Below are 26,437 nucleotides of genomic sequence, written 5' to 3'. Positions count from 1 at the left end.
GAGATGAATCCTCAGGGCTTTTATAGAAGCGTGGTGTGGGAATAAGACATGATTTACAGTTGGCGATGCTCATCTCTTTTCAATCCCATGAGTGTCTGTTGGAAAACACACCAGAAATCTAACTTGAGGTTCTTTGGGCATGAGAGGGTGGGCCACGTCCTGACCCGACTTGGTGGGATGTAGAGCCAACAGACAGGCCTTTCTTTTGTTTTTCCAACGTTGGTGGCGAAAAGGATAAGTGTTTATAGAAGCTTATACTAAAACACTGAGCTTTGTTGTTTTGGGTCAAAAGAGAAGCCACTGAATGCTGATTGACAAGAGACCAGCTTTGATTTTCCATATATTTTATGGTTAGTTTCTTTTTAAAAATCCCTTCATTTCTGATTATTTCCTGGTCAGACTAACTTTCTAGGAAAGAAAAGGATATTTGTTTTCAAAGCAGAAAATAAACTTCCAAGTTCCTGTCCCCGGTGAGTACATTAACATGCAGGGCACAGACTGATTTGCTCTGCAGCTTCAGGAAGATCCGTTAACCTTTTACTCGTTTCTTCGTCTGTACGATAGGAATGACAGTGTTGGCATCAGATTTTTCCAAAGCATTTTTCAGAGCCTTGATTAAAAGGTATTAAAAATACTACCAGCACTATCCCCAGCTCCCATCTAGCAGCTGCCTCCAATTACCAGCCACTTAGAAGCATTTGTAGGTAAGACTCTTATCAGCCGTTGCTAATCACAACTTACACCGTTGTGTTTGGTTGTCTCCTTTCAAAAGCTACTGTTCGGGTAGTGACTGTTTCCTTCAGGAGTTAGAAAGCTCGGCCACATTTCTCTACAGATGTCACATTCTTATTAGCATGTCACCCATCCATCCCTTACAGGATTGTGTGGCTCTTCACAGACATAAGCAGCTTTGTATTTTCATCCAAGGATAACAAACTAGCAAGGTTGCAATCTCGACTTGTCATCGGAATTGAATTGCTCCCCAGAGCTGGGAGGGACAGAGGCTGAGTCGACCTGCTCAGAAACGCAGTTGTCTTTAGAATCACAATCCCACGCTCTCCTTTCCTTCTCCTTCCAGTACGGTGACTACGACCCCTCTGTTCACAAGCGGGGATTTTTGGCCCAAGAAGAACTGCTTCCAAAAAGGGTAAGGAATCGAATTCCCTGTTTGGGAAGACATAACCGAAGGACTGGAAGGAATGTTGGACGTACGTGGCAAGAACATTTTTATAAATGTTTTGTAATCAATCTTGAGTAAAGATCTCTGTTAAGAACAGTAAAAAGCGAAGGTTCATGGGATTCGTTTGGCATTGCCGGGACAAGCACGGCCTGCGGATGGTCCTTTCTTTAAAGGTGGGGGAGCGTCGGTGATTCCCAGGGAGGGGCGTGGAGCAGCCTGAGTTCAGCCCCAGGAAGTGAGCTGCTTGCAGCTGCGCAGGGCGGGTAGAGGGGATGAGTCAGGGGTGGGTGTTGTAGCTTTTAATCCTTCGTGCTGCTCATCTTGTTCATTAACCACAGAGGCAGGCCCTCCCTCCCTTTTGCTGCTTCAGATGTTGTAGCTCCACTCACCTGTCGTGTGTGACAGAGGCCTGCTCCTCACCTTCCCCTGACTGTACCCGCTCCTCTGATGGCTTCTGGAGAGGCACAGGCAGCAGCACATATAGCCTGGCCCTCGGGCCGACCCAAGATGAGTGAGCTGTGCTCCTACGCAAGGTCCTCCCTCTGGGCTGTATGGCCCAGGAAAGGGGGGCGCTGCCAGGCGAGGGGCGCCCCGCGGCCTGAGAAGTGGTGCAGCTTTCTGAATTGTGACTCCGATGGAACGCACCCATTATTTACACACCCACCTCTGCGTGTGACTGGCCCCCTGTGTGTGGCTTTTTAAAAACAGCTTTGCCGTTCTGTAAAAATGATGCATAATTAGAAAAATGGCAAACAATACCAAAACTTCCTCTGTGTGTGGGTTTTTTATTTTGCTCTCTTTTTCGCTAGGTAATCAATCTGTATCAGATGACTCCAGAAATGTGGGAGGAGAGAATCACAGCCTGGTACGCAGAGCACCGAGGCCGAGCCAGGTGAGGCCGCTTCGTCACTGGTTTACCTTTCCTCATGGGCCTTTTTTTTCTTTTTTAAGGAACTCTAAAACTGGGACGTGCTTGTTGAACAAAGTGCAGTACCGAAGTGTATAAAAGAAAAAGGGAGAGCTGGCAGCCGTGCTTGTCCTCAGTATTGTGTGTGTCCTTTTTCTAGTGCGCGGGGGCTCCTGTCAGGATGTACAGACCTACTGCATTCCGTGCTAATTTAGGTTCATTTTAAGAACTCTATTGTATGCATATCCCGTCGCTTTTGTGTCCACTCCTCTATTGATGGTATTTGGAGTAGCCATAGGTCTTTCGCTTTTACAGAATCTTCTCCAGTCTACAATCTTACATCATTATATAATCGTACGAGTAGGTCTGATCCTTTAGAAGAGCTGCCGAGTCAAAGGATGTGAGCCCTTTTCGTCTTGACAGGTGCCTCCAAATTGCCCTCCAAAAAGGTTGTACCTATTTACACGCCCACCAGCAGTGTGTGAAAGTATTTGCCCCCATTCTTTCCTCAATATTGGCTTTTTTACCAATCTAATTTTTGTGATCTAAAAGATGAAATTTCGTTATCTTAAGTATTAATTATCATTTCCCTGATCACGTTAGGAATTGATCATCTTTTCATTAGCCTTTAACTTTTTTTTCCTCTTCTTCAATTTCCTGTCATACGTTTTTAACCCTTAAAGAAAGAATACCGAAAAGTGGACAAGTCTATACCACTTGATGGATTCTTACAAGGTGAAAACACCAGGTAACGCCAGGTGACAAGAAAGCACGTGCCCTACCCCCATCACTCCTCCCCAGAGGTAACCACACTCCCAGATCCAACTCCATGGATGAGTGTTGCTTGTTTTAAACATGATATAATGGCAGTCAGACAGTTTCTGTTATTTGTGACTCACTTCTCTTATTCAGCATCATATTGTGAGATTTGGGTTTGTGACTTGTAGCCGTGGTTTTTTCCATTTTCACTGCTGTGTAGAATTCCACGATATTTATAGACCACATGTTATCCATTCCACCGTTGATAGACATTTAGGTTGTAGGGTTGTCTCCTGGTTTTTGCTGTTACAAATAACATCAAACAGTTTCCCAAGGCAGTTGTATCGGTTTACATCAACAACCGCGTGTGATTTCAAGTTTCTTCACCTGCTTGCCACTGCGGTGTCCTCTCAGGTTGAATTTTTTTTTTTAATTTTCTTTTTGGCTTCATTGGGTCTTCGTTGCTGCGCGCAGCCTTTCTCTAGTTATGGTGAGCGGGGGCTATTCTTCGTTGTGGTGCTCGGGCTGTAGGCACGTGGGCTTCAGTAGTTGTGGCTTGTGGGCTCAGTACTTGTGGCTCTCGGGTTCAGTTGCTCCGTGTCACGTGGGATCTTCCCCAACCAGGGATTGAACCCATGTCCCCTGCATTGGCAGCCAGATTCTTAACCACTGTGCCACCAGGGAAGTCCCTCAGGTTGAAGTTTTAAAATTCACTTGAGACCATTTTGAGATGGGAGAGAGGAAAGAAAGGCAAGGTCGTAGGGAGACTTGGGTTAAGATATGTCAACACTGTACCTATCTGGGAGTTTTCTGCAAGTCACTGTGACTGCAAGAGCTTCCTTTAAGTCTGACTCACAACTTAGAAGTGGGTGACCTGGCTTGGGTTTGACAGCCCGGGTGGCTCTTGCCCTAACCTCCAGCAACATCCAAAGGAATAAAGTCAGGAAGGTGCCTCAACCTCCAATAACACCCAAAGGAATAAAATCAGAAAGGCAGCTCTCAGGTAGCTGACAGAGATGCGTCGTTACCAAAACCTTCTAGGTGAAGAAAGTACGCAATTAGATAAAGCCACAGCTAACATAAAACTCGAACATCCAAATCCACTTGAGGGAGCAGATATACCACGTGCTTTTCTTGAATCACCCCAGCCGGGTGTCGCTATTTACCAAGGGCAAAGCGTGAAATTGAAGCTAAGAGACGCTTCAGTTTGTAATGAGTCTGTTCTCTTGTTTCCACGGGGATGGGAAATCCTGCTCGACCTCGATGTGGTGTGGTTAATAGGCTCGGGGTCCGGCAGAGCTTGGCTGGTAGCTGCTGGACTCGCGTCTTCCCGCAGGTTCTTCGAAGCTCAGCTTGGCGCGCACTGCCCACCGGTTTTCTCCCTCCACGCCAGTGACGGTGTCTTTCATTCTCCTCGCAGGGACGAAGCTGAAATGGAATATCTGAAGATAGCTCAGGACCTGGAGATGTACGGTGTGAACTACTTTACAATCCGGGTGTGTGGAAGCCTCCGCGAGTTCCCTGTGTATAGAGACCGAATGAGGGCAGGCTGCTAAACCGGGTCCCTCCCCATCCCAGGGCGGTAGACACTTCAACAGCTCAGTGGCGAACAAGGGAAGAGGAAGGGGAGAGGGTCTTAGAGCCTCGTTTTCTATTTTGGGACTTCAATTAGATCCTAGGTAATTAAGTGTCAGTGGAGCCTCGGGGGGGCCTGGTCCTGCCTAGGCAAAAGCCTATCTGAATACTCTGGTGTACCATTTGATTATTTCTGGCTCTGTGAGATCTGGGCCCACAGGGAACACCTGTAAATACTTTCTTCCCCCAGGATACAAGGAGAGTAAAGCTGCTTTTACAGATTACTGATTTGTTTGGGTGGGGACTCTCCCTGGCAGGCTAATTGGTTTTCTATTCAGACCATTAATAGTCCGCTGTCCTCCGGGAACCGCTGCTTCTGCGCTAGAGAAGCGTTTGTTTTCAGCCCCCGTCCGGCCTTTACGAGCATCTTTCTCCCAAGGCTCTGCTGTTGGATGCAGCTCCTTCCAAAGGAGTTCCTGCGATTTGCTGAAGTATTTCATCGCTGGTTCCAAACTGTAGATGAGTTGACAGTAAAACAGCGATCCACAGTGGGCCACCCTTATCATTATAGTTACGGCTTGCTTTCCTTTTCAGGGTGTCCATAAATTTTGTATTAAATTTAGGTAAATTGGAACACATTTAAAATATCCTAGGGATAGCTTTCTACTTTGTTTCCTAAATAGATATTTTTAACGGATTATTTGCATAAAAATAAGGCACACTGACAAATTATGTCATTTTGTATAGTATACAAATGCCTAAAAGGTTTTCCATATTAATGCTGAAGGTTGTTTTCTAAAATTTTATTAATTTGTATTTGTCCGTACATCTCCTGTTGCCCCATCAGCTACTTTCTAGAAAACTAGTGTTTTATAATCCTGAAAAGACAGCTTCTTATGAGGGAATGTTTCTGCAGCTGTCAGACTAAATTAAACGATTTTGTGCACGTGTCTCGTATCACACGATAGATGAGGGTAATGGATATTTTAGTGTCTTTGTGTTAAGGTTCCTGAAGTTTCACCATCATCTAAGGACGATGTGTGCTTAAAACAGTTTGAACGGGGCTGCTTGAGTCCCCACCTGTCTCTGTGTATTCTCTAGAAGCGTTGGGATCATCACGATAGGCAGAGGGTAGAATCAATGTTTTTAAAAAATTTAAGCTAGAAACACAATATCTTGTTTTCCAAAATGTGCTATAGATTTTTAAAGCACACAGCCTCACTTGTGTTAACACAGTGCTTTTTAAGAGCTTTGCAGGCGAGCAGAGGGCTCTCCCTGATGGTTTGGTGATCGCACCTGACTTCAGGTGTTAGCTCAAGTAAGAGATTTATCTCACAGTGCTCACTCCTGCACCTGACGCCTGCTGTTAGCCTGGTACTTCTCATCACAGTCAGGGCACCGTCTCAGTTTGCAGACCTGTTTTCCTGCCCTGGCGCCTTGGTTCCATTTCCTTGCTGTCAGCAAGAGGTCAGGTGCGGGGAGCTTCCCCCCACCGCCGTACGAGGGCCAGACCGAAGCACAGGGGGATGGGCCTCCAGCCCCGAAGAGGTGGCCTCCAGGTGCACACTGGTCAGTGATGTGAGGGCCCAGGGCACTTGCCCCCTGGGTGCCCTGGCTTCTGGCCAGTCTGTCGTCATAGGTACAGCCTGCATACAGTCTATCAGTTCAATTTTTAAACCACTTTATTGGGGTACAATTTATATACAATTCATTTTGATATTTTTTTCCAATATTTCAAAATAAAAAATTTCCAACATATAGGAAAGTTGGAAGATTTTTACAGGGAATACCTGTGTGCCCACTGCCTGGATTCTTCAGTTAACACTTTACTACATATACTTGCTTTATCACATTGAAACTACATTTTAACGTAAAATAAGGCCATCTGGTCCCAGCGCTTAGAATTTTCTTTCTGGTAGTACAACAGCCTTTTCTTTTAACACAAGAGATGTTTAATCCTACAGGTTTTTATTCGACACCTATGATAAGCCAGTTATTTAATTAGCAGTAACAACGCTTCAATTACCCCTACTTTAGCCATCGAGCCAGTGACAGGAGCCCCCAGTGATCCCTCCATGGGACACATGAGTCACAAGAATGGTATCATTTTGCCTCCACCTGCCCCAGTTCAGGAAGCTGGAGGCCCCCTGGGTGCTGAGACAGCAGTGACCTCTGTTGGGACCTGTTGAAACTTGTCATCTGTAATGGTCTCTGCCAGGTTCTTTGGGAAGTTGAATAAAATCTTGCACCTCGGCTGGAGCTGACAGTGGCTGTTCTTTGTCAAATCTACAGAATAAAAAGGGCACAGAGCTGCTGCTCGGAGTGGATGCTTTGGGGCTTCATATCTATGACCCTGAGAACAGGCTGACCCCCAAGATCTCCTTCCCATGGAATGAAATCCGAAACATCTCATACAGCGACAAGGAGGTAGGACACGTCTGCGCTGCAGACGCCACGGAGGCCCCGCTGGTCTCTGCCCTCCCTCCTCCTCCTGGAGCAGCTGCAGCCAGACTGCTCCTTGTTAGCAGCAAGACCCTTTAATTCCCAGGCTTTAGGGTTTTGCTTGTTGATTTTTATAGTATTTACAGAACAGTACTGGCATCCTATTTTCAAATAGCATCACTAAACCCTGCTGCTGACTAACAAGAGGCTGGGAAGCTCAACTTGTCAGGACTAAACCCCTAGAGAACAATAAACAAGCCAGAAAGGAACCCTTTCTTATTACTTGGCTTTCTATTTCCGGTGAGACCTCGCTTTGTATTTTAAGTGTGGTGTATATTAAACCCTCTCTCTGTGTCCAGTGCTTGATTCATGGGATGCAGATCTATATGTGGCTCCATAATATGTATATGAATGTGTGTGTATTATATACATATGATATATACATATCCGCAATGATATAAAGAAAGATGTCAGGCTAACTTGCTTACAGGAATTCAAGAATAATTAAGTTTGAATAACTCAGATGAACACTCTTAGAATTCAACTATTACTATATAGGATGGTGACTTTTCCCTAATGCTGTAATCCTATATTCATTCATTGTTAATTTTTTAAATTAATTTTTATTGGAGTATAGTTGATTTACAGTGTTGTGTTAGTTTCTGTTGTGCAGCGAAGTGAATCCGTTATACACAGACATATCTCCACTCTTTTTTAGGTTCTTTTCCCACATAGGTCATTACAGAGTATTAAGTAGAGTTCCCTGCGCTCTACAGCAGGTTCTTACTAGGTACCTATTTAACATACAGTAGCGTGTCTCTGTCAGTCCCTCCCCCCTCCCCCACCCTCTCTCTCCTTGGTGACCACATTCATTGTTAATTTTAAAGGAATTTTTGAGCATCTGCTTTGTGTTAGGTTTTGTGGGGGAAACAAAGATGTAGAGAATGCAGCCTCAGCTCTCAGGGAAGTGAGAGTCAAGTCGTAGCTCAGCTACCGTGATTTATATAACTCTAGGGTGAGCGGCTGGCGATGGGGTTGGTGATGACACGGTGCTCTTCCGCCTGCCGGCAGCTTCACCCTGACTCGGATTCAGTCCTCACAGCTACGCTGCTGTGAGGGTAGGGGCCTGTGTTCTGGTTGCTCCGTGTCACCCCAGGAGGGTGTCACCTCAGGAGGCGGGGATGCAGAGGGATCTGGTGACCTGTGTCTGGTGAGGGGGAATTAGCAGAAGCCACATCCGCCGCGTTTCTGGGGAGGCGCAGAGGACGGGCCCTGAGACACAGGGCGTCGGGCGGAGGAATGCAGGCCTGGCGACGTGCTGGTGCCCGCACAGCCCGGGCGTGGAGCGAGTACCAGCGACGGCTCCCGTGGCTGCCTGCAGAGCCCCCACCACGAGCAGATTTCCTGTCTGCTCTTTCTGTGTGCAGCAACTCGAGGAAGGGAACGCCAGGCCCCGGGTTGCCAGTGCAGGGCTGAGATCTCCTCAGCCATGCTTGATGAGGCAGATGGAGCTTCTTAATTCAAAACATTCTGGCTTTCAGATTTTTGTAAGTAGCCCAGGAAGACGAGCATTTAGGTATTTCTTTCTTAAAGCACTTAAGTTGAACGTTCCACGTGACTTAAAGCGGTAGGTGTGCTGGTAGTTTTTCATCTCTGATTTCATGCAGTCTGTTTACTGCACATCCACAAATTTGCGTGCTAAACGCTCCCAAAGCACTTATCCTTCATGGAAGCCAAGGAGTGAAGTCTCCCCTAGTATGACGGTCCGACACAGTAAACTCTAATATTCCCTCTCCTGGGGCAGGGTGCCACTGCGTTCCATCATGTCAGTAACTGGCGCAGCGACAGGGCCCCAAGCCGACTTGACATGATGGGAAGTAGCCCTGGTCGTGACGCACGACAGCCGTGCTGTCACAACAGAAGTGCTGGTTTATTTTAAATGAGCCATTGATTCTGCGTGCGTGCTCCAGCATGGCGCGGAGCCTTTGGTTTCCCCACTCCTTGAGGTTTCCCACTGACAGCTCTGGGCTTTGACAGCACAGCCAGAAATAAGCTCACGAAATTCATAAATAGCAGCCTGCACAAGAGCGATACGGCCTCTAAGTTCTCTTGACCAAAAGCTAAACAAAGGATCGTTTTTCTTCCCTCCATGTGCTAACTCCTTGTCGGACAACATAGCATGTGAAAGAAATACCCAAATGTCTTTATCTGCGTAGCAAGTCATTCTTGGGAGTGGATGTTCATGTTTAAAGTGCATCTTTGCAATCTGGGATCTGTCCAGTCTCATCAGGAGTGGGTGAGAACAGCAGTCTCTGTTTTTTGTTTAAATGGGACCCTACCTGATAGTCCGGCCCTGGGTTCTCCGACTAAGCTACCCACCCCCCACCCTTAGCATTCCTCTTCCTCTCCCCTTTTTTTCAAGGACTGTGTTTTCCTTTTCTATTGCAGTCCATTCTTCGTCACTCTTTACTGTATTCCTTCTGTTAACAGCTTTCATCAAACCGTCCCCATGTTTGGAAATCTGGGTTGACTCCCTGTATGCTGTCAGATCAAACCTAAGCCCTTCTGACTGCCCATCCCCAGCCCGCCTCACCACCCCCCTCTCCTGCCTTCCTCCCAGTCTAAGTCCATGGTTTTCTCTTTTTTTCAATTTATTTATTTATTTATTGGCTGTGCTGGGTCTTCGTTGCTGTGTGTGGGCTTTGTCTAGTTGCGGCGAGCAGGGGCTACTCTTCGTTGCAGTGCAATGCATGGGCTTCTTATTGCGGTGGTTCTCTTGTTGCAGAGCACGGGCTTCAGTAGTTGCGGTACGTGAGCTCAGTAGTTGTGCCTCTTGGGCTCTAGAGTGCAGGCTCAGTAGTTGTGACACAGGCTTAGTTGCTCTGCGGAATGTGGGATCCTCCGGGACCAGGGATCGAACCTGTGTCCCCTGTATTAGCAGGTGAATTCTCAACCACTGTGCCACCAGGGAAGTCCCTAAGTCCTTGGTTTTCATCTTAGTCATGACAGAGCTAATAATCTCTCTCACTCTCTCTCTCTCTCTTTCTCATGCACACACACACACACAGCTCATTTCCCCATCTCTGCCTCATTTCTGTTGTTTGCCCTGTCCAGACTACCTTTCTGTCCTACCTTCTAGGTCATATTCTTTGTCTAAGACCAGCTTGTGTCCCTCCTACTCTGTGCCACCCAGTGAGGCACTAACGCATGATGTAATCTCGCGAGTAGTTGGCTGTTGTTGGTCTAGTTCCAGCCAGGTTGTGAACCTCCTGAAGGCAGGGCTGCCTGAGACTCTGCGGTGGCCTTCCCAGCATTGGCCTCAAGGTTGGGCCCATCAAGGGTTTGTATCTCAGGTTTCCAAGCCTAAGGTGGTGCTGAGAATCCAGCTTCCAGGATCCTGAACTTCCTGGGCACCAGGAAGCCAGGACAAGGCATGGACTTGGGTCTTTGCCAACAGGTTTGCTGCTTTTGTAGAATTTCCCAGTTGGTGGTAATGTTCTAGGCTGTCAGACTGAAACTGTTTTCTGCTTTTTCCTTTCAGTTTACTATTAAGCCATTGGATAAGAAAATTGATGTCTTCAAATTTAACTCCTCAAAGCTACGTGTTAATAAGCTGGTAAGTTGAGATCCTGGTTTTTGTTACAGACTGTAGTTTTCCTGGGAAACTGAAAGCCCGTTTTGAACCAGTATCAGAGTGACATGTTGTGAGGTATAGAATAACTCACTTGGTACATGCTTTTCTGATCAGTCTTGACAGGCTTCTCTTTAGCTTAACCTAAAGAGTCAAACCTACATTTTATGATAAGGAACTTTTTTAAAGGTTATTTTTATTGAAGTACTTCATACATGTGAAAGGATAAATATAATGTACATATAGGGTATAAAGAATGACAGAAGCAGGGCTTCCCTGGTGGCGCAGTGGTTAAGAATCTGCCTGCCAATACAGGAGACGCAGTCCCTGGTCCGGGAAGATCCCACATGCCATGGAGCAACTAAGCCCGAGTGCCACAAGTGCTGAAGCCTGAGCACCTAGAGCCTGTGCTCCACAGTAAGAGAAGCCACTACAGTAAGAAGCCCGCCCACTACAACAGAGTAGCCCCTGCTTGCCACAACTAGAGAAAGCCCACGCACAGCAATGAAGACCCAACACAGCCATAAATAAATAATAAATTTAAAAAAAAAAATGACAGAAGCAAACAGCTTCTTACCCACTACTAGCTTTAAGAAATAGCAACTCCCAACACTGTGGAACCCCTCACATCAGCACTCTGCTGTCTCTTCTGCTCCCTGAGGGTGACCACTGTTCTCAGCCGTGTGCTTAGTATCCCCTGCTTTTCATCAAAACTTTATTTTGTATACGGCAAAACAAGTATACTAGTAAGTTTTGTATGTTTTTGAAATTTATACCGTGTGCTGTCAGCTGCATTCTTCTGTCACTTGCTGTTTTTACACATTATTTTTTGACATTTATTTATGTTGATGCTTAAAGATATGGTCTCTTCATTTTACTGCTGTATAGTATTCCATTATATATTCTATAAAATATATATATATTTTTTTCTCCGTTCTCCTATTAATGGACAATTAAGTGCTTTCTGCGTCTTGTATCTGCCCTCTGGTGCGCGTGGGCAGTTGTTTCCCTGGAGTCTAGAGAATGTCTTCACACAGCCCTGCACATGGTGCATGTCCAAATTCAAGGTTATGCCACGTTGTTTTCCAAAGAAAGTGAATTACTGTATAGATCCAGAAGCCCCGGGTGGGACCTCCTTTTGCCTTATATCCTCAACAATTGTGTTATTAGCCTCTAAAAATTTTTACCAGTCTTGTGCACATAAAATGGTATCTCCATGTCATATTAACTCACATCTTTATATTTACTAATTGAGATTGAATATTTTTTTGTATTTTTATTGGCCAGTCTTATTGTCTCTTCTGTCAAATACTTGTTTCATGTCTTTTGGCTGTTTTTCTCTTGGGTTGTTTGTTTTCTTTCTCTTTGGGTTGTTTGTTTGTTACCTCTTCTCCCAGTTTGTGTCTTATTTTTCCTCTTTTTATGTCTTAACAAACAAAAAATTTTGATGTAGACAGACATCTACATCTTTTCCTCATTCATTTCTGCTTTTTGTGTTTTGCTTGACATCTTTCCTTATCCTGTGATTCTCTTCTAAGAGTTTCCAGGGCTCGATCTTTGCGTTTAAGGCTTTAATCCCTCTGGAGTTGAGTGTTGCATGTGGTGGAGGTGGGGGACCGTGAGTGACCTGTCGTCCCAGCTCAGCCTGTTGAACACAGTTTTCTGTCCTCCCTGGTCTGCAGAGCCATGCCCTGACCCCGCAGAGTGAGGGGCATCAGAAGACAAGCTAAAGGCTTCCTAGGTGGTGCAGTGGTTAAGAATCCACCTGCCAATGCAGAGGTCATGGGTTCGATCCCAGCTCCAGGAAGATCCCACATGCCGCAGAGCAACTAAGCCCGTGTGCCAAAAAAAAAAAAAAAAGAAGACAAGCTAAACGTCACCCCTTTCTCTCTCCACTGTGTTCGCCTCCAGAGCCAAGGCCTGGAGGCCACTGGGAGGGCGTTGGGGTCTCCCGACACACCTTCTCTCAGGTTCCCTGCTGCCCGCGAGAACGCTTGGGCCGTGCTGCTGCAGCTGCTGCGCTGTAGCCGTGGAGTCAAGGCGTGGGTGTAACATTTCTCCTGCTTTCATCACACAGATTCTCCAGCTGTGCATCGGGAACCACGACCTGTTTATGAGGAGGAGGAAGGCCGATTCTTTGGAAGTTCAGCAGATGAAGGCCCAGGCCAGGGAGGAGAAGGCCAGGAAGCAGGTGAGCAGGTGAACTGCCACTGTCACCCGGTGGTGGTCTTGGCCAGGAGGTAAGGAGTGGTCATGGGCTGACAGGAGTCCTTTGGTCATGGACATGTCTACTCTTATTTTATTCCTGTTGGATCTTTTTGGCTGATGAATAAATGATGGTGGGGCATCAGCCCTGGAAATGAAGAGTAAACAGTAACCACATATATCAAAGACACATCCTTAGTTATTTCTCCAATGAAGTGAGTGAAATGTGATTAATACAGGTTTGGGCAGAGATAGCCAAGCCCACATGTATCCATTCACCCATGCATCCTTCCATCCATCCACCCTCCCATCCCCCCATCCATCCCTCCCTCCATCCATCCCTCCCTCCATCCACCCTCCCATCCATCCATCCCTCCATCCACCCTCCCATCCCCCCATCCATCCATCCATCCATCCATCCATCCATCCCTCTCTTGTCCATGCAGCTACGCTTTCATTCTTTCTGCCTGCCTGTCTCCTGTGTGCGGGCTTCTCTTTTTCTAATTAAATGGTGATGGAATGCAGGGGCATCTCCGCGCCCGCTGCTGGAATGCTAATTAGACTCCGGCTGCACTTCCCCACTGCGGGTCAGCCCGGGCAGCACATCGCCCACAGCAGGAGGTGCCAGGAGCACATTATCAGCAGCCTGGACGATCTGCATCATTGTTTTCTACTCATAGACCTTTTCAACTCACCGAAATCCACATAGCTAATCTAAGCCTCGCTGCTGAGACTATCCATCGTGGCTTTGGACGAACTACTAGGCTGAGTAGCAGCAGCTGCAGTCGGCTGCCCTTAGGACTTGCAGGCCCAAAGGGGTGATACTTAGCCTGTGTGCAGCTCTCTAATTTGGGTCCTCTGATGAGGCTGGCGCCCGGTGCTGAGATTTGGAGTGAGATGCCCAGTTTGATCCATTGTGCTTTCGGCTCTCCGTCTCTTACCTCTCTGAGACAGCAGGCCACAGGTGTGCTCTTGGGGATGCTTTGTGGGGGATGGTGGAATGGGCTTTGTTGGACAGAGAAATGCTCCTGGGCCAGCACAGGGTCATAGTGGCAACTTGAAGAAGAGCGCTCTCTGACCTTTTTATCAGCAGAGCAAAGCTTAGAAGTGAGAGATCTGAACACAGCAAGGCGCGTGTGAGCCTCCAGAGAGTAGCTTGAACACACCCTGACCTGACCTGCCTGCAGGACGGCAGACACACGTTCTTGGCATCTGGCAACCACAGGTCGGGGCTCTGTGGCCCAGCTCCAGACACTGACCTTGGAGCCAGATGTGAAACTTAGTATGCAACCCTAGCAAATGATTTACCTTCCAGACCTTGGTTTTCTCATCTGTCAAGTGGAGTTAAGGATCTCTCTTCTGTGTCTCAGATCAAAGGACACACTGTACCTGAACGTCTTTGTGAGCTGAAACCGCTTTGCAAACGGGAGGTCCCTTATTGTTGGGGTGGAGGTCTCAGGGAAGGTGCAATGCTGGGAGCAGGAGGGGATTGTAGGCTTTTTTCCAGTGGAGGATAACAGGGAGCTCGTTATCCACCTAATGGAAATCGTAATATGATGGAAATCCGAGAGCAAACCGGCCAGGCTTTACATTGACTTGCAAGGGGAACATGGGAGAAGAATTTCCAGTATTTTATCGCTTGTCTTTGCAGTATTCCTTCGAGGCCCGAAGCATTTTTTTGGCTTACTATTTAGGAAAAGCAGCAATCTTAGAAATCTTGTGTTTGGGGGCTTCCTAGGTGGCGCAGTGGTTAAGAATCCGCCTGCCAATGCAGAGGTCACGGGTTCAATCCCAGCTCCAGGAAGATCCCACATGCCGCGGAGCAATTAAGCCCGTGTGCAAAAAAAAAAAAAAAAAAAAGAAATCTTGTGTTTGGGAGAAGATTGAAGCAAGAAGTAATTAAATGTGCTTTAATTATTTAAGGAAGAAAATGGTGCCGTGGTCACTTCTGGCTCCTGCTTTGTGAACGCAGCGAGGGCCCTAGGATCACAGAGGAGAGCGCGTGTCCTCTGCGTGTTCCCCTTATTAAGCTCGGCATGGGGCCCAATTAATACAGTGATCCGGAAGGCAGGGGAGGCGGCGGCAGCTTAGTGCTGGTGCCGTGAGGGGCGGGGCCGCGTCCCACCCCCCGCCCCCCACCCCGGGCTCCCGCCTGTCGCGGGCCTGGCTCAGGAGTTGCCTCCGCAGGAGGCTGTGTGGTCTGTGTCCGGGCTGCTGCCGCCTCCCACTGTGAAATACAGTGTGTGAGCGGTTGGTGCATCACACGGATGATTCCATCGTCTCCGAGGGTCAGAGGCAGGAGCAGAGCTGTTGTTGATGAGAGGAGAAGGTGTGGGAGGGGTCCGTGTGGGTAAGAAATGGCGGAGACGTCTCATCCAGCGCTGGGGGGAGAACGCGGTCTGTCTCCGGAGCTGCCCCTCGGGGAGAAGGCGCCTGCGTTGTGCACGGTCAGCTGCAGGGCAGAGCCGCTGGGGTCTCCCCTCACAAAGGCACGGGGGCCAGGGAGCCGCTTCCGTGGCCGGCGTGTACGAGTGCGCCCGCCCCTCCCAGTGGAGACTGGCTCGGAGTTCTGCTGCTTGTTCCTTGGTTCGCTCATTCACCACTGGATGATTTTTCAAGGAGCACGGCTTTCCACTCTGCAGCTGGTTTGGAAGGACCGGGGTGGTGGGCGAGGAGAACGACACCGGTACCTAAAGTCCAGGGAAGAAAAGGGTCCCCAGAGGGGAGACCCTGGGTGCTGGGCGTCCTCGGATCTGCGGCCCCGCGGGCCCTGGGCCCCGTGACCAGTGGCCGCTCCTTCCCCGCAGATGGAGCGTCAGCGCCTGGCTCGAGAGAAGCAGATGCGGGAGGAGGCCGAGCGCACAAGGGACGAGCTGGAGAGGAGGCTGCTTCAGATGAAGGAAGAGGCGACGATGGCCAACGAAGCCCTGGTGACCCCCGAGGGGCTGGGTCCCGGGGGCCGGGGGGTCTCGGGCTCTGGAGTGAGGCCCCTGAGGACCACAGATTAGCCATGTTTACTTTGACGTTTTCGGCTTAAAAAAAAAATCGTCTTCCTTTCCACCTGTGTTTCCAGGAGCAGGTTGAGGTTGAGTTCAACCTCCAAGTACAGGCAGACGCCACTCACTGTGGGTCACCTTTCCCTCCGGGCGTCTCAGCCTCGGCCCGCCCCACCCCGGGGCCATGTCATCCCCAGGTGGGGGCCGTCCTGTGCGTCGAGGGCTGGTTGGCCGTGTCCCTGGCCTCTGCCCACTAGATTCCCCCATTTGTGACCATCAAACATGTATCCAGACATTGTGACGTGTCCCCAGGGGGCAACGTCTCCGCCGGTTTTGAACCACGTATTTGAAGAGAAAGGAGGACAGAGTTAAGCTGGTTTTCTCCCTCATAAAGTGTAGCCTCAGCTCAAGTGGGTCCCCATGGATGGACCCTGAAGGGCCTTGTGAGAAGCTGAAGGGTGCGGCTTGGAGACACCCAGTGGCGGGGCCCCAAGGAGTCCGAGACCCTGGTCGTTTCTGACCTGGGGGTCTGAGGCCTGATCGGGGCGAGCCGACAGGTGCGGGACTCCCGTTCCCGCTGACCGCGCCCTTCTCTCCAGATGCGGTCCGAGGAGACAGCCGACCTGTTGGCTGAAAAGGCCCAGATCACGGAGGAGGAGGCGAAGCTCCTGGCACAGAAGGCGGCAGAGGCTGAACAGGAGATGCAGCGCATCAAGGCCACGGCCATCCGGACGGAGGAGGAGAAGCGCCTGATGGAGCAGAAGGTGCTGGAGGCCGAGGTGCTGGCGCTGAAGATGGCTGAGGAGTCGGAGAGGAGGTCAGAGTGGGGGCGAGGGGGGCCCTGCGCTGGGGCAGAGCCCGGCGGCAGCCGTCCTCCAACTGCCAGTCTGGCTCCTGGGCGGGGCAGAGGCCCCTTCCTCCCCGGTCCGGTGGGGCTGGAGCTGGACGGGCGCAGGGACGCAGTTCTCCCGTCCAGTGGACTCTGGTCGGGCTGCGCCTTTGTGATGAGCCCCTGTTCCTGTGATGGTCAAGTTTGCAGGAAAACCATCGAGCTTGTCCACAGGCTGCTCTTAGCGGAGGAGACGTGAGGAGGCGCTTCTGACATTTACAAAACGTGCTGCTTTTCCCTCTTTGTTTGCGGGGCAGACAGCAGCTACTCAGCATTAACGGTTCCCTGCAGGCGGGAGGGGAGGGCAGGCCGCCCCATCTGAGGATGGGGCTGTAGTCTGCGCTTTTCAAAGAGAGCTCGAGGCTCTGGGTTGTCCTGGCCCCACGGCCGTCGGATAAGCACTGGCTCCTTCCTCACGGCACGTTTCGCTGCCGAGGTGCGGTCGCTGCAGTTTCCTCTCCCCTCTTCGTGTGTCATTCTGGGAACATGGTTCCGTGTTTCCCGCCCTGCCCCGGGCTCCTTTCTTGCCACGTGCAGTCACTTCCCCGAGAGTGACGCGTGTTGGGCCGGGCCCCCTGGGTCCTGTGTCGGACAAGGCTCGAGGCCCTCAGCCACAGGCTCGCCTTCCTGCCCAAGGAGGTTGTTTCACGCGGGGGCCGTGAAGAATCAGTTCTTTCACGTGCTGCCCTTTGTGATCCAGTATGACACCTTCGTCCAGCCCGCTCCCACCCAGAAAGAAGCAGGGGAAGCTTCCAGCCCTTCCCCTGACTTGCCTCCTCCTCCCCCAGTTGCAAAGACTTGTCTCGCCACTGGCTTCACTTCTCTTCCAATTTTGGGTTTTTTTTTTTTTAATATTTATTTTATTTATTTATTTGGTTGCACCGGGTCTTAGCTGCGGCTGGCGGGCGCCTTAGTTGTGGCATGTGCACTCTTAGTTGCGGCATGCATGTAGAATCTAGTTCCCTGACCAGGGATTGAACCCAGACCCGCTGCACTGGGAGCACTGTGCAACCAGGGAAGTCCCCACTGTTCCAGTTTTGATTTAAACTGGAAATCAGTTGAAATGAACAATACTTGGGAATGTTGTCCCTGCTTCAGAAGTTCTGATTTTGTGTAAATCCGCCCCCCCACCCCCACCCCCACCCCCCTTGTTTGCCTGGTCTGGTGCCACCCTCAGGGTTCACCCAGCTCCCTCCTCTCCTGGAGGGAAGGGGGAAGAGGGGTCTCTTTCCTCCTCCTGTTGTCTTCTATGCAGCTGAAGGCTCCTCCTCTCCTTGCAGGGCCAAGGAGGCAGACCAGCTGAAGCAGGACCTGCAGGAAGCCCGCGAGGCAGAGCGAAGAGCCAAGCAGAAGCTCCTGGAAATCACCACCAAGCCCACGTACCCGGTGAGCCTGGGGCCGCCGGGCCGCGCCATTTCTCACCTTGTAGCGGTCCCTTCCCTCCCAGCCCTCCAGTTCCCCTGGTGGGGCCTTCAGGGCGACTGTTAAGCAGATGTATGGCGGAGCGAGTGAACGTTCTAGGGCCTTGAAAGAGAGATGGGGCGCAGGGAGGTGGCATGGTTTAAGCAAAGGAACAGAGGTGGGAAGCAAAGTGTCCCAAAGGGTGATAAATGATACCGTTCACGATCTTGTAGGGCTGCCAGTGAGAGGAGTAGATGGGGGCCGTATTTTAGGTGACCCTCTGATCTGGGAGGAGAAAGTCTTTAAATCTAAATGCCTCACCCTCTGCTTTAGGTGTGGGCACGCCAGGCCCATGGCCTTGGTGGCCTCTGAAGCGGTGGGTGGTTGACACAGCAGTGCCCTCCGTTCTTGTGGAACCACACCTGCTAATCAGAGACCTCTCCTTCGTAGCCCATGAACCCGCCCCCAGCCCCGCTGCCTCCCGACATACCAAGCTTCAGCCTCATTGGCGACAGCCTGTCTTTCGACTTCAAGGATACTGACATGAAGCGGCTTTCCATGGAGATAGAGAAAGAGAAGTACGGCGCCCCGTCCCCTGCCCCGTGCCCCACGTGGGCAGCCTGGTACTAACTCCTACAGAGGTTTGCTCTGTTCTCACCCACCGGAAGAGGAGTTTCCTAATCAGAAATGAAGGGCGACAGACCAGCATTCATCTTCCAGGATGAAATGACACTTGATTGGTGACCCGGGGTTTGTAGTGGCTCCAGAGCTCACCTAATGTCTAGGATTGGTTGTCAGGGGTCTCCAAGCCTGTCAGACTGCTGTGCCCGTGGTGGCCGTGTTCTAACCTGGTGATGGAACACGTGTCCTAGTGTGTCCTCTGGCGGCTGAGCTCTATGGTGGGTCCCATGTGTAGAACAAGGGCGCGAGAGAAGAAACTCAAGCTCAAGGCTGAGGAGGGCGAAGGGCCAGGCAGCAGCCAGCTTGAGCCAGCCCTGCTGTGGAGCAGCGCAGCTGAGACCTGCACGCCCGAGCTGTCCTCTTCCTTCACTCTGTGCTCGGGGGGCGTGGCTCTCAGATGGGAGGAGCCCCACCACAGAGGGCACCTAACCAGAGTCCCCCAGTCAGAGCCGCAGAGCCGCAGGTACATCGGCCAGCTGTGCCACGGCTGGCCAGGGAACTGTCACAGTAGCTGCCAGGCACGGGTGCCTGGATGACAGGGTTCTTTAGCTTTTATCTCATTTCATTCCCACAGACTGACTTCAAAGGTGGGTTTAGTGTTCCCATTTACAAACGAGAACTCAGATTTAGAGCGTTTAAGGGACTCACCCAGCACCCTGCAGCTGGTGAAGGACAGATCTAGAGTTCGGCCCCTCACCCGTCTTGACTCTGCAGCCCATGTGCTTTCACCTTGTTCCGTGTCCTCAGGTCACCCCCTCGGTGCCCAGCACGGGCAGCCACAGGCCAGGAAGTGTGTCTCTCTGGGCTCGAGTCCTGGGGTTAGAGGGACCCAGCATCTCTGTCTGTGGCACCCGCAGGCTGAGTTCCCCTCCAGCCTTCACTGTTTTCTAGGCATGTTCAGCACGGCGTGGCTATGATCAGGGTGAGGCTGGGTCCTGTTCTGTGCCCTGCTTTTTTTTTTTACAGTTTATGTTTTCCTACTCATTACCTGTGGGAACCACGCACCGCCCGTGTGTGGGAATCACTTCCGAATGTCCCCTGGGTCTGTTGCCCGGTGTGCCTGGCCGTGCCCGTGCCGTTGGACACCCTGAGGATGGCTTCCCTCATAGATACAGCATGTCCACTTGCAGGTGGTGGGGGGTGTCTTTCTCTTCCTGGTGTTGGCTGAGTGAGCTTCTGTCACCTTTAGGAGATGATGTCCCCCAACCAGTAGGGGTGTGGCGGTGGCCTATCAGAGGAGGTCACCAGAATGGGATTACTTCTCTGAGAAGGGTTGAGACAAGGAGTTTGTTTTGGTTGCCAGGAGGCTTGTTTCTTGTGTTGTTTTTTGTACAGAACTAAAGGCTATCTATTGTCCGTCACACCTGGTCTGAGAATTTATTGAGGCTTTCCTACCCTTCCTTCTGTTTAATCCTGACCGCAGCTCTGTGGTCAGTGTCCTTCTCTCATGGATGAGGAAACATGCAGTTAAGTGACTGGCCCAAGCTCCCACGGCCCGTGAGTGGCCAAGCAGAGACGCGAACCCCAGGCTCAGACCCTGGGTCCCGGGCCAAGCAGCGTGTGGGTCCAGAGCCCCTCGGCCATGGCACGTCTCGCTGTCGGCCAGACCCGTGATACGCTGTCCTCTCGCCGGCAGAGTGGAGTATATGGAGAAGAGCAAGCACCTGCAGGAGCAGCTCAATGAACTCAAGACAGAGATCGAGGCCTTGAAACTCAAAGAGCGGGAGACGGCCTTGGACATCCTGCACAACGAGAACTCTGACCGGGGCGGCACCAGCAGCAAACACAACACCATCAAAAAGGTACCGAGCTTCTTGCCTTTTGCTGATCGGGGCGTCGTTAATGAAACGGGAGGCTGCCACCTGGTTTCCTCAATAGCCGAGTCGTTAGACTGTCATCATTTTTCATATGTACTTAGTCGAGGAGATTTTTTGACTCACGCCAGAAAGGGAATTGAATCTGCCAGTGGCTGTGAACCCATTGGCTTGATGGAAGGGGAGCTGATGTTTAAAGCTCTGATGACACGAATCACAGTTACAGGACGGGTTTTGATCCATCATTTAGCAGTAAAACAGTTCTGTCTTTTAAGCCGAGGGGAGCTCTGCCCAGGGAGCTGCCTTACTTAATGAGAAAGCAAAATGAAAGGGAGGCTGTTGAGAATGGACTCTCCCTCTCGTCTTTTTGTATTTTTAAGTGGCAAGAACTATAAAATTCTGTTCTTGATTTAGAAACCAAATTCTGAAATTTTAACTTTTTTCAGACTTGAAAGAGCGTCTCTAGAAGAACCTTAATGTTTTAAAAGATGAGACTTCATTTATGTTGCTAACAGTTTCATGTCTTTCTCCATGGATATTTTGAGCTTTCAGCATCTCGGAGGAAGTTAAATTCCATACTGACTATCAGCCCAAGAGTGTACGTCTCTTACGTTGGGCAAAGCAGAAAGGGCCTCTCCTGCCAGGTGATGTCAGCTCCTAACTCTTCTCCCAGGACCAGGCTAACACCTGTAAAACGGGGGTCAGTAAGACAGGGCTCTTCACTGAGTTTAGATGGTGACAGTCAGATGTGTTTAATTTTGTACCCTTTACCTTAGTCTTTCAACTGGTCTCCCAGTTTGAGGACTGTCTGTTTTCAGTGGGTAAGCTGGATCTGAAAACTCCAAGAGATGCGTGTCTACCTGCCATTGTTGAGGGGTACAGCCTGGAGCCCTGAACCCTCCCTCCTGACTCCCAGTTAGTATTGGCACCAAATAGAGAATTCCTTTCGATGGCGTGAAGGAGAGGCCTTTCCACAGTCTATGCTCTTCTTTCCTCCAGCTTCTGTAACTTACTGGGTTTCCCTTCCAAACCAAATTCTGAAACAGTTAGCAAAGGGGAGCTGGCGTGCGGCCTCAGCCAGTGAGCAGAGAGGAAGAAGGATGCCCTGGCCAGAGAGCCAGTCGGGCCTCGAAGGAACGGCCTCGGACCCCTCCCCACCGCACTCCCTGCCCTGGGTGCCAGGCACAGCCTCACCTTTGCCACGGCTGCTGCAGGGAGCCGGGCCCTGGGCTGCTGAAAGCTGGAGATTCCCGTCTCCAAGCCATAAAAACACACAAATGAAGTCACTTGTCACAATTTCAGGCCTGTCTGAGCATTTTGCAAATGGCACGTGTGACATTGCTGATATCACAGGGTGTGTTTTTGTTTTTCTTCATTTTATTTTGCTCGTTTAGCCTCAAGCCCAAGGCAGAAGACCTATCTGCATTTGAGCCCTCAAAGTAGGTTATTGCCAGGTACTCTGTATGTGGTGATGGGACCGCCCTCTGTGATACTAACCCCTGCATGAGCTTGCCTGTCTCTGTCCCCGGGCCACGCCGAGCCCCCCCCCCGGGGGGGCAGGTGGCACCTGGGGACTGGCCGCAGCATGCTTGAGTCTGAGAGCAGGCGTCCGCCCTGCAAGGCCAACCCAGCCTCCAGGGTCCAGAAGCCTGCCTCGTTCTGAAGAGCATGTCCTGGGGCCATAGGACCGGCCGTCCTTCACATCTTGTGTCGTTGTTGGGCTGGGGTAGGCCATGGCTTCTTGTCCAGTCAGGTCTGTCTAAAGTCCTTTGTCTTGGTGGTGTACCCCTTAGATAAATAACCCTAGCATGGAGACGGGGTCAGTTTGGGTGTTCTTAAGACTGGTGTCTTTAACTCGAGATCAAGACCTTTCATGTGGTGACAGCCTCTCAAGACCCGCAGTCACACCTGGTGGCTTCTGGTTGAGGGATGAAGGGGCCGCCCGTGCGCCCTTATTTTCCTCCAGATCCTCCCTTTCTGTACGCATCTATTCTCTTTTCAAGTACAGCAAGCCAGTAGCACAGGGGTCTGATCTGCAGTCAGGCTACGCGGACCGTCTGTCTGCCAGCGCACAAACGGCGGCCTCTGCTGCAGCGTCTCGGAGCCTGGGGCGCAGTCGCGGTCAGCGTGAACTCACGTCGGGACAGCGCAGGCCGGGCGCCCAGCAGACGGGCAGTCCGTGTTTGTGGCGTGAATTAATTGCATGATTGCTGCTTTCCTTCTGCAGCAGTTCATTATTTTCCCAACAGGCCTAGGCAGTGGCAAGGATTTATGATGCGCAATAATAAAACAACATCCTGCCTCTGCTCCTCGCCCGATCCCCAGGAGTACCCCCACCCGTGAGCCCCCCGACACCCGACAGTCACATGACATGTGTCCTTTGGTGTCCTCACCGTGCTTTCTGCTCCTAGAATAAAATAAGCCCATTGGAAGCTCTGTACCCAGAAGTGCGACCTGGCATAGGCTAGATCCTATCCGTGGTTGCTATCCAAGCAACAGAGGTTCGCTATTAAAGTCCCAGATGGATCTCATTATAAGATGGATTCGATCTGTCAGTGGTCCCAGGAACCCATGGCGTAAGCCACATTTTGTGTGTGACACTTCTATTTAGCGGGCTCCTGTGTCTTCAGCTTTCACACCACACGCCGGCATCGAGCACCCCAGCACCAAGTGGCACGTGCTGTGTGCCAGGCAGGTGTGAGGGGCACGGAGCTGGGCGGGCCGGGGGGCGCGTCTGCTCAGGTGGTCACCTTGTGGTGTCCAGCAGACCCCGGGGCGGCTCCGCTGTGGCGTCCTGGGCCCCGTGGTGAGCACGGGCACGCAGAAGGCCCCTTTTGGTTCTGGTCTGTGCCATGAGATAGTCCCTGCACGTGACCTGCTGTTCTACCTGGACGTGATTTCATCTCTCTCCTTTCTGTAATGATTCAGAACGTCTAAATTCTTCCGGGGCCTGGTTCTGACCCTCAGTCCTCACTGAGCTGTGATTATAGACGAATGAGGTTTGATTTGTAGTCAAACATGCACTGCTCCTAGGACATGCACAGAAGCCTTTATTTATTTAATTTTTTTTAGTGCCTTGATGTGAAGTTGTTTTCAAAGCAGGCTGCCAAGCTCCAGTTAATCAAGAATTCTGATTAACCAAGGCTTAATAAAATGGAGTTGGCTCTTACAATACAGCTGGACTTATCTCGGCATCACCAGATTAAATAGTGGTAGCTTCTGCTACACATGAAGTTGGATGCACTTTCCACTGTCTAGACTTTGGTGGTCCCTGTGGCCAGTGACCAAGCCTGATGGCCAGCCACCTGCTGTGCTGGGGTGGCTCTGGCCTTGTGCCTGCCGTGGTCTGGGCTGAATGAGCCTAGCAGACGAGAAATACTACTGCGGGCTTTGAAGTGTGGGCACCTAGAATGTCAAGGGCGCCACTCCATCTAGAAAGCCCGGGATGAGAAATGCAGACTGGTGGTGAACTGGCGAGTTTCCATTGCCCTAAAACGTGTCATTAATCTTGGTTCAAACCAGCCTGCACTGATTTTTGTTTTGTTTTTCATGTATTTTGATCATGGATTTCTTCTCGGGAAGACTGGTTCTCCCACCTCCCTGAGATCCGGGTGTACTCCTCCCCCGCATTGTCAGTTCTCCTGCCTCAGCCCAAGGCCTGTGTCTGACCTTGCCTCAGCAGGACCCTCTGGAGATGATGAGACTGAAGCTAATTCTAAGGGTTTACCTGAGGGTGGCGGTTACCATGTTCCCTTGGGAATGCCGAGAGGCAGTCCAGTCTGCTCAGCGGAGTTGCTGCTGCTCCGCTACTTGCTTTCTCTATAATTCTCCTCTACCGAGGGACAGTGTCCTCACCCATAAAAAGGGAGTAAAACAGTTTGTACCCGCCAGGACTGTTATGAGGAGTCGATGAGTTTACCGTAAGAACTCAGCAAGGGCTTAAAATTATATAAAGAAACAAATCTGCTTGTGAGCCTGGGCTGAGGGAGGCACCACACTTAGGTGCATGACTCAAGACACATGTATGTACCCAGTAAGTGTTTTAGTGTCCATGTGTTTGGAGGAAGAAACTTTTGAAAAACCAGAATGAACTCCACTGTTTCTACTATCCTATTTGGATTTGCAAGGGTGTATGTTTCTCCTCCTACTAATCTCAACGCCTCACATTTCCATTTTCTCCCAATCGACAATCAGTACAACTGGTTTGGCATTTGCATCTGAGTCGGAGGGGCACTAGTGATCAAAAGCCGCCCTCGCCCTTGGAACGTAGCTTTGTGGTCGGCGGGGAGTGACCGTGACGTGTTCCTGGACTCTGGGTCTTGTGAACGAGGGCGTGGAGTCCGGCAGTGACGCTGGGGGAGGGCGACACAGTGTCTTGGGCTTGAGCCTCTTGCCCTCAGAGCCACCGCGCTGATGAGGTGGGTGGTGGCCAGGTGTGATTTAGCTGGGCAGTACACTCCGGAGGTGACAACACGGTCGCACCCTTCATCCCCTCTCAAGGGACAGTTTCACTTCCCAATCCTGGGCTGGTCTGAGCACCAGCAAACTTGTCATCATTTTTTGTGCCCGCGGTCTCTGAAGAAGCACAGGATTTCAAAGGCAATCGACAGATGAGAAATCCTGGGTGTCACAGAGCTTACAAAGCTTATTGTATTCGTAAATGGTGTGAACCATCGAGGTCCAGCTGTGGTTTCCGCTAGTGGAGACGCAGGAATGAGGAGCTTCGACATTTCGCTGAGGCTCCAGCCGCCTCTCTCAGATCAGGAAGACATAAAAGTCCAATGTCATCTTCAATTTGCGTGGACTCCCTTTGGGGAGGCAGGGCTGGCCGCGTCTAGTGGAGCACTTAAAGCACCAGGGAGGTGATAAATCACAGGGCGGGGGTGAATATGCATGAAAGGCATCTCCCACAGTTAAAGCAACCGGGCAGGCCTCCCCTCGTGACCCCCTGGGCATCGCCTGCCCGGACAGGGGCAGCTCCACAGGCTGCGCTGCCCGTGTGGTTAATGTGTTCAGCGCCCCCCAGACCCCGCTCACAGACCCACGAGGCTCTGCCTGCTTCGGACACCCCGCGTAGTCTGGTAGAGGCTCCTCTGCCCTGGCACCCTGGCTCCAGAACCTTCCCTATGCGAGCACAGGACAGAGGCGGGGGTAGGGGGAGGAGAAGGGGGAGCGGGAGGGGGGCAGCAGCAGCGGTGCCAGGGGTGGATGGAGAACACAGGAGAGAGGGCCGCGGCTCCCTGGGAAGCTCGGGGGAGGCGTCGCAGGTGTGGGCTGGCCTCGGGGCTCCCTCCTCCTGGACGCGACGCCTGGGCTCATCTCTGAAGGCCGCTCCTGCCTCACGCAGACGGAATGTCCCCGTGTCTCTTTAACTGTCGAGCGCTCCCAGTTTTCTTGCGTGCTGCTGGTAGCTCTCCAGCCTCTTTGCTAAAAAAAGACCACCCTCCAGTCCCTTTGGTTGGTGGGCTTTAGCTGGTCAAGCAGTTGCCCTTTGGGAGGCTTTGAGAAGCCTACAAAACCTGCCTCGCCCTCCTAGATATTTTACCAGCATTTGGAACTGCCCGAGGACATTAGTGGGCCTTATTGGATGCAGTAAAACATCTCATTTGGTCCCTCAGCACGGAAGATACGTTTCAGTGCAGCTTTCCTCCAGCACCTGATTTGTCACTGCAACAGCAGGAGGGAAGGGTCGGGATGCAAACTCATTCTGCGGGCTCGAGGTTCTGTTCTCATGATCCTCGCCGCGATTCCCTTCTGATGTTGGCAATGTGGAATGACATCGGTCCATCTGCCCGTTTCCCTAAGGTGCTCGTTCAGACTGCTCTGTGCCCATCAGTTAGCCTCCTCCCGCTGCCCAGCGAGGTGAATCGGGCCGGTTAATCCATTTTCCAGGTGGAGGGACGGAGGAAGGCCCTGCCAGCATCACAGGGGCAGCTTGAGACGCGGGCAGACGCCGG

At 51.0% G+C, this 26,437-nt stretch overlaps 1 protein-coding gene across 4 annotated transcripts in view; it reads left to right on the top strand.

The window, feature by feature from the left end:
* The window catches only part of NF2 (NF2, moesin-ezrin-radixin like (MERLIN) tumor suppressor), a 64,721-nt gene that overhangs the window by 29,780 nt on the left and 8,504 nt on the right, over nt 1-26,437 (top strand). The window contains exons 5-17 of one of the 4 annotated variants that reach the window (XM_057744447.1): nt 1,079-1,147; nt 1,990-2,072; nt 4,267-4,342; nt 6,714-6,848; nt 10,405-10,479; nt 12,572-12,685; nt 15,507-15,629; nt 16,295-16,512; nt 17,865-17,970; nt 18,436-18,563; nt 20,303-20,468; nt 21,875-21,919; nt 22,484-25,616. In XM_057744447.1, coding sequence (XP_057600430.1) covers nt 1,079-1,147; nt 1,990-2,072; nt 4,267-4,342; nt 6,714-6,848; nt 10,405-10,479; nt 12,572-12,685; nt 15,507-15,629; nt 16,295-16,512; nt 17,865-17,970; nt 18,436-18,563; nt 20,303-20,468; nt 21,875-21,910 — 1,329 coding nt within the window. In that variant the 3' untranslated portion in view covers nt 21,911-21,919; nt 22,484-25,616. Of the gene's footprint in view, nt 1-1,078; nt 1,148-1,989; nt 2,073-4,266; nt 4,343-6,713; nt 6,849-10,404; nt 10,480-12,571; nt 12,686-15,506; nt 15,630-16,294; nt 16,513-17,864; nt 17,971-18,435; nt 18,564-20,302; nt 20,476-21,874; nt 22,453-22,483; nt 25,617-26,437 lie in introns of those variants that run through there. The other 3 variants (XM_057744446.1, XM_057744448.1, XM_057744445.1) reach the window with 3 other exon arrangements.

The sequence above is a fragment of the Hippopotamus amphibius genome, chromosome 8 (genome assembly GCF_030028045.1).
Source record: "Hippopotamus amphibius kiboko isolate mHipAmp2 chromosome 8, mHipAmp2.hap2, whole genome shotgun sequence".
NCBI classification, from domain to species: Eukaryota; Metazoa; Chordata; class Mammalia; order Artiodactyla; family Hippopotamidae; genus Hippopotamus; species Hippopotamus amphibius.
Note: the sequence above shows the minus strand (reverse complement) of the source record. Positions and strands in the feature narration are given on the sequence as shown.